This window comes from Chinchilla lanigera, unplaced genomic scaffold, assembly GCF_000276665.1.
Source record: "Chinchilla lanigera isolate Chin_1 unplaced genomic scaffold, ChiLan1.0 scaffold00095, whole genome shotgun sequence".
Classification (NCBI taxonomy): Eukaryota; Metazoa; Chordata; class Mammalia; order Rodentia; family Chinchillidae; genus Chinchilla; species Chinchilla lanigera.
Window position 1 is genome coordinate 1,172,312 of NW_004955496.1, and position 4,139 is coordinate 1,176,450.

The 4,139-nt window shown below is 37.6% G+C and overlaps 1 protein-coding gene across 8 annotated transcripts in view; it reads left to right on the forward strand.

Annotated features, from left to right (window-relative positions):
* Positions 1-4,139, forward strand: part of Col25a1 (collagen, type XXV, alpha 1) — a 415,634-nt gene that overhangs the window by 332,838 nt on the left and 78,657 nt on the right. For all 8 annotated transcript variants that reach the window (XM_013505432.1, XM_013505435.1, XM_013505431.1 and 5 more), the window contains exons 14-15: positions 172-198; positions 3,472-3,516. In XM_013505432.1, coding sequence (XP_013360886.1) covers positions 172-198; positions 3,472-3,516 — 72 coding nt within the window. The remainder of the gene's footprint in view (positions 1-171; positions 199-3,471; positions 3,517-4,139) is intronic.

The following is a 4,139-nucleotide window of genomic DNA, read 5'->3' on the forward strand; positions in this document are numbered from 1 at the left end:
TATACATATATATATATATACACACACAAGAGGAAAGTGTCAACATAATTCATTTAATATGTTTTGATATCTTATTTCTTTGCTGTTGGTTAGTCAGGTGTTTTATAATTAAATGTTATTCAATCTCTGTTTGTTTGGGTTTTTTTGTTTTTGTTTTTGTTTTTTCCTCAGGGAGAACCTGGAAAACAAGGAGAAAAGGTAAGGATGACCTTGCCTGTATTTTTCCCCCTAAAGAGTTGTCTAGGCTGAACTGGATGGGAGGGAGAGATACATGGATGAATGGACAGACAGACAGGCAGATAGATATAATAAATAGAAATGGAAGTATCAGTAATGACTTCCTTTATTTCTCAAACTGTTAATTAGTGTCAGAAGAAAATAATGCAATTTTTTATATAGAAAGAAGCCTGAATAAAAGTTTTATCAAAATGGAGAGACAGGAAGCAAATTTAAACATCTGTATCAGACTTTTAAATGGCTTTTGAAAATCCCCACGCCTGCAAAATCTCTGTACTACTTACTTGCTAATGCCTTTCCAATGCTTTTTTAAGCATCTACATCTCTCTCTACTGCTTCTTATGTCACCAGGTTAAAGGGATACAGATGTTTACTTGCAGCAATTATCTTAAACTTGCTCCACAAAGAATTCCCATAAAAAGGAGAACAGGGTGTTGCATGTTCAATTTCTGAGCCTTTTTTCCTTCTTTTGGGGCCTGTGCTGATCATTTTTAGAGTCTGGTGCATGTGGTGGTACTTGGTTTCCTGGTTTTCATAGTTTACTTTCATGGCATCCAAGTGTGCTGTCTAAGCAGGGAACCGCTGAGATACTGCATCACAATCAGATCTTTCTGACAGTCAGTTTTTCAACCCCTGGTTCCAACGAAGTTCATCCAAAAACCAATATAAAAGTCTTCAATGTAACTGTACTTTTCAACATGGTAAAGAAAAAAGAAGCATTTCTTTAAATAGAAGAAAAGCAAAATAGAGGGTGGGAAGAACAGCTTCATGAATGAACGACCCATGTCAGGCCTTTCACTTTACAGCCACTCTGAGTCAGTTTTTTAAATAAGGGGGTTTGTTTTCTAATAAAGTGATTTTCAAGCAATTCTTTTAAAAGCATGCAAATAAACTGCCTATCAAAGTTCCTTCAGAATAAATTACTAGTATATTTACCTGGCATCCAACCAGTTTGAGAGAATTAACTAGAAATTAATTAGTCATCAGGTAACTGTTTTGTGCAGAGCTGAAGGAAGGGAAGAAGCAATGCCAATCCCTCCCATGTCCATGAAAGAAGAAGCGCCAGCTTTCAAGGTGCACCATGGAATGTCCATCATCACGGACAGAATGTAGAGCAACTCACCCTCATGCCTTTTGAAACAAAAGAAAACAGTGAAAGCCTCCCTCTGTTGGGGACCACAAGTTATAAATTGAATCTAGGGGACATCTAAGCTGTCCTTGTCCTGCCCTTTGAGCCGGATTGCAGTGCAGAAATTCCCTGCTCTTTCCTGGTCACAGCTCTAAGGTCTAGGGCTAGTGACTGCTGTGGCGCTCACAGGGCAAGGTAAGACCTGCTGAAGAAGATGAGACACCTGAGGAAACTATAGCTTCTTTATTGCCCCATCTCATCCTTGCAAGAATGCATTGTCCTTCTTTCTGGTCCACCTGAGGTCAGCAGTACTGTTCTCGGAAACACGCACTGCACTTCACCCATTGTCCTTGACCAGATGTAATCATTAAATACCAAGTTTCTGGCTGCCTCCTGGCTTTTTGTTCCCCATGAACAACTGGTCATCCCAGATCTCCACTGCACCACTATTTTGTCTCTGGCACTTTCTTCCCACTGTGCACATAACTCTAGGCAGGAGACTGGGAACTCACTGCAGGGGTCCCTGATAACTGGCTCCATGGAAAGGGTCTCTAATATCCCTCTTTTACTTCCTCTCTCCCAAGGAATTCTTAACAGTTTCTTTTTTGTTTTAAGGAACTTTTTTAATGCTAGAAAAGCAACCTCTTAGGGGGCATTCCAGCCTATAGCATCTGTGAACAATGTGTTGTTACCGCTAATGGCCATCAAAAATGGCCTATGATGTGTCAGATACCATCCTCAGCACTCTACCTATAGTATGGTGCTTATTTCTCTCTTTTTTTTATTCCACTTTATTATTTTTTATTTTAAAGAAATTAGTACAAAGAAAGGAACAATAGCAAAATACAAACAACACAAAGCAAGGACATTAAAAATGGTACAGGGTTTCAAACCAAATGATAGAGATTAACAGTGGTTGTTATATTACATATTGTTATCATCAACGAAGTTGCTCAGATTACCAGATGTAGGAATAGAGGGTTGATCAAATCATCGAAGGGAATAAGAAAATAATAATTTTAAAGGACATTAGAGACAATACATAGTGTCAGTAGGCAGGATTGTAGGAATTCACCAATGGATATTATTCTGCAAATTGTTATCATCACATAAATTGCTCAGATTACCAGATACAAGCATGCAAAATTGGTCAAAATATTTAAAAACAACTTTTAATCATTAACTGTTCTCCTCAACAAACCATCAGCTTATTTCTTTTAAGAAAAAAATAAAAAGAAAGAAAGAAAACACCCTTACAATACACAGAGGAACGTGATGCAAACAGAATTCCATTTGGCCAGTGATTGTCAGAGGTGGATGCTGTCTTTGAGGCTCCTAAGTCTGTGACATTTCTCCTATAACATGCAGCAAAGCTTAAAGAACTTAGAACTTAAAGAAAGCATGAAGAATTGATGAGTTCCTTTTTCCCTGTGCATTGCTTTGTGGAGAAAAAGGAGATGTCTGTGAAAGAACATAGGAAGTTTTGAAAATAACAAGAAGCATAATGATTTATAAAAACAAAACAAAACAAAGTTTTCTAATAAAACATGATGCTTTTATTTCACAAATCCAAATTATGTAAGCCCAAATAAATAAATATACTGCCAGCAGGCTTTGAGAGGCACACCCTCCTCTCCAAAGTCCTGGAGACTTGGGAAGGCTTGAAGATGAGGTGGGATTTATATTGGTGGAAGACAAAAGGCAGAGCAGGAGCCAGGTGACACAAAGCAGGACACAGAAGTGGCACGTGGAAGGTAACATGGTGCCAGGAGAATTTTCAGGAGAAAGCCTTTGCTTCAAGAGCTTTGAGTAGAGGAGAAAGGAGACAGAGGGAGGAGGCTTAAGTGTCCAAATAAGCTATTAGAAGGTGAGCAGATAAATTACTGCTTTCTGTTACTATTATGGAGTTTAAAACTATTCAGCCATGTTCACTGTAATAAAATTAATTGTATTGTTATCAGCCAGCTGTACAAGTAAAAGTACATTAGCTCAGTAGAACACTGGCAAGTGATTTTTATCTGTGTGTGAAAGGAAACTTAATAAAAATACTCCTTGCTTAATGTTACCAGTTGATTTTTATACATCGCACTTTTTCCTTTCCTCAGGGAGATGCTGGAGAAGGTGGCCCCAAAGGTGACACAGGAGAAAAGGTACAGTTTTGCAAAATATGAAAGAGTCTGTGTATAAGCAAGCATATGATTTCATATGAAAAAGAGGGATTTTGAAAGAGGTGCGTCAGACTAGCTTAATAGGACAAGGTCAGAAATAACTCCCCAAAGTTAGAGAATATTTTGACATTTGATCTATAAAATGTTGTTACTCCTCATCCTGTCTACAAATTTAAATGTTTTGAAAGAAAAATGATATGTCAACAATTCTAAAAATTTACTATGAAAGAGTTTCCAGTAATGTGGCTTCCAAAGTAGGCAAACACTTGTATGTATGTGGGGTCCTCCATTTATATGCAGGGGTGGAAAAGAGTCCCAACCTTGACCTGATTTACTCCAGTTGGAGGAGACAGTGTGTCAGGGAACTGGGACAAAATGTAAAAGTTTGATTGTAAGTTATTGTCATTGGATTAGAGTCTTCAGTGCAGTCTGAAAAATTTGCCTCAACTTAAAATCTCCTAAATCTAGATATTTTGTCAGCTTTTGTATTTTATTCTTAGCCATTGAAATCATGATTAGTGTTGATGGTGCAGTCATCCATGGCTTGTTTTTGTCCTTTTCTTCCCTGCTCTCTTCTATCATTGTAGCTTTTTATTTTTATTTTT